The following is a 2,974-nucleotide window of genomic DNA, read 5'->3' as shown; positions in this document are numbered from 1 at the left end:
ATCTACAATGCAGTTTTATTTAGCGGAAGGAGAAACAGACATAGGATCAGAAGACATGGGTTCAAGTCTCAATCCTTTGGTACTTGAATTTCCATAGGCAACTTCCTAAAAAGTACTGATTCTCAGTTTCTGCATCAAGCAATACGTAGTAATCCTTTTCTGCTCACTTAAGGTAATTAAATTAAGTAATGTATGTGAGCATTTTTTTTTTGTAGTCACAAGTGCACTATAAGATGCTTGCAATAAAAAAAGTCACTAAAGTAAAAATGTTGCCCATGTGTGCAATGACATGAGGGCCTCAGAAAGAGAAATAGAAAGGGTTAAAAGATTTTATAGGAGACATGGACTATGTTTGGCTTTGAAAATGAGAGATATCTAGAAAAGAGTAAACAAGGATAGGATTGACAAGAGCAGTATCATCAGAGCAAGAGCTCCCCCCAAACTGCAGAAGCCCAGGAATTAATAGGTGGCAATAGGGTCTAGAATTCTGCCTGACACCACTAACCTCAAATGTATTCTCTATTTTTTTTTCTAATTCTAATATAAGTATTATAGCAAACAGCATAAAATTTATTTTGTCAACAATGCTATGATGTCATCACCACTACATCCATATAAAGATGAGGAAATTGGTCTTAGGGATGTTAAATGTGTTAAATCCTTGCCCAAGATAAGTTAACTCATGATAAAAGTAGGAAATAAGTGTATAACATTTGACTCTAAAAGCTATGCACTTTCCTCTTATTAAGAAAAGAGCATTTCACTCTCTACTCTCATAAGACTTAAAGATGAATGTGAATATAAATAAGCAGACACCTGAGGTAGATTAGTCTCAGAATTTACCCATCCTTCTATTTGACAGCAGTGATCCACTAAGTTCCTCATATGCCATTTTTTCTCTTAGATACTGTATGTGATTTAATGAAGACAGAGAATTGCACTTTGGTGAGTGAGTTTGTTTTTCAAGGTTTCTCCAGCTTCCGTGAGCACCAGCTCACGCTTTTTGTAGTGTTCTTTGCACTATACATATTAACACTAGCAGGCAACATCATCATCGTGACCATCATCAGCCTTGATCGCCACCTCCACACCCCCATGTACTTCTTCCTCAGCATGCTGTCAGCTTCAGAGACAGTGTACACACTGGTTATTATACCGAGGATGCTCTTGAGCCTCGTAGTCCTCAGTCAGCCCATTTCCTTGGCTGGCTGTGCTACTCAGATGTTCTTCTTTGTGATGTTGGCCATTAACAACTGCTTCCTGCTCACAGCGATGGGGTATGACCGCTACGTGGCCATCTGCAACCCTTTGAGGTACTCAGTCATCATGAACAAGAGAGTGTGCACTCAGCTGGTGTGGGGGGCCTTCAGCATTGGTCTAATTGTAGCAGTGACACAGGTGTCCGCTGTGTTCAGGCTGCCCTTCTGCATCACAAAGGTGGCCCACTTCTTCTGTGACATTCGGCCAGTGATGAAGCTCTCCTGCATTGACACCACTGTCAATGAGATCCTCACTTTGGTCATCAGTGTGCTGGTGATCCTCATCCCCATGGGCTTGGTCTTCATCTCCTACATCCTCATCATCTCCACCATCCTCAAGATTGCCACTGCTGAGGGAAGAAAGAAGGCCTTTGCCACCTGTGCTTCTCACCTCATCGTGGTTATTGTCCACTATGGCTGTGCCTCCATTGCCTACCTCAAGCCCAAGTCAGAGAACACCATGGGTGAGGACCAGCTGATCTCTGTGACCTACACAGTCATTACACCCCTGCTGAACCCCGTGGTGTACACTCTGAGGAACAAAGAGGTCAAAGACGCTCTGCAGAGGGCTATTGGCAGGAAACTCTCCTGACAAGATTAGTCTATTTCAGGTCTCAGAGAGTCTCTAACCAGGAAAAAATGGAGCGGTACCCACAATCACTAGAGTTCAGTTCTGGAGCCCATTGAACAGAAGTTGGGTGAAAGGAGTAAAGAACAAAAACCACACATTCATCAACCTGCAAAAGCCTGAATGTCACAGGAACACAGGAATGTAACAGAAAGAACTCAGAGTTGTTGGGGTTGTTGGGAAGTTGATGAACTTTTTGGGCAGCCTGGGACAGAATGAAATCAAAATAGCTGACTGAATGAAGGAGGGGATTCTGCTTTGGGGCAGAGCTGAAGTTTTAAATATATTATTTTTTTAAAAAAATATTGATTTAAGTTAAACAAGTTTCATGTATTTCATACATACAGATTTAGGAATATACCAATACTTCCCACCCTACCCTCTCTCCCACCCATGCTCCCACCCTTCTTCTTCCTCCCTCTCACATTCCCACTCTAAATTTTTACAGAGATCTATTTTCAGTTAATTTGAGAATCATAGAGTCAACCCTACATTTAGTAAAAGTTCATCAAGCAGTATGAAAAAAAAACCAACACTGTTCCTCAAAGCAAAAGACAAGGGCTGTAAACAATCATCAAATCTCAAAATGTCTATTTCACTCCAATAAATTACAATTCAGGTAATCTATTAGTTAAATCAGGAGAAAACATATGATCTCTGTCTTTGGGGGACTCGCTTATTTCTCTAAGTATAATGGTTTCTGGTTGCATCATCTTTTTGCAAAAGACAGGATTTCATTTTTTTTTTTATAGCTGAGTAGTACTCCATAGTGTATATATGCCATAATTTCTTCATCCATTCAACTGTTGATGGAAATCTGGACTGATCCCATATCTTAGCTTGTGAATTTTGCTGCAATGAAAATGGGGGTACAGATAACTCTTTCATATATTGATTTCTTTTGGTTTGGGTAAATCCCCAGTAATGGAATGGCTGTATATCTTAGGTCTATATTAAGATTTCTGAGGTATCTCCATACTGTCTTCCACAATGGCTGCACCATTTTACATTTCCACCAACAGTGGACCAAGTTACCTTTATTTATGCAATTGGAACAGATTTCATGTATTTCATATGTACAGTATTT

At 40.2% G+C, this 2,974-nt stretch overlaps 1 protein-coding gene across 1 annotated transcript; it reads left to right on the top strand.

Moving 5' to 3' along the window:
• The first annotated feature begins 921 nt into the window (after positions 1-921).
• Positions 922-2,130, top strand: LOC100356887 (olfactory receptor 10J1). Its single transcript, XM_002715298.5, has one exon. It carries the CDS (start codon positions 922-924, stop codon positions 1,849-1,851), a length of 930 nt encoding a protein of 309 aa, XP_002715344.3. The 3' UTR covers positions 1,852-2,130.
• Positions 2,131-2,974: the final 844 nt, after the last annotated feature.

This window comes from Oryctolagus cuniculus, chromosome 7, assembly GCF_964237555.1.
Source record: "Oryctolagus cuniculus chromosome 7, mOryCun1.1, whole genome shotgun sequence".
NCBI lineage: Eukaryota > Metazoa > Chordata > Mammalia > Lagomorpha > Leporidae > Oryctolagus > Oryctolagus cuniculus.
This window is presented reverse-complemented; position numbering and strand designations above follow the sequence as displayed.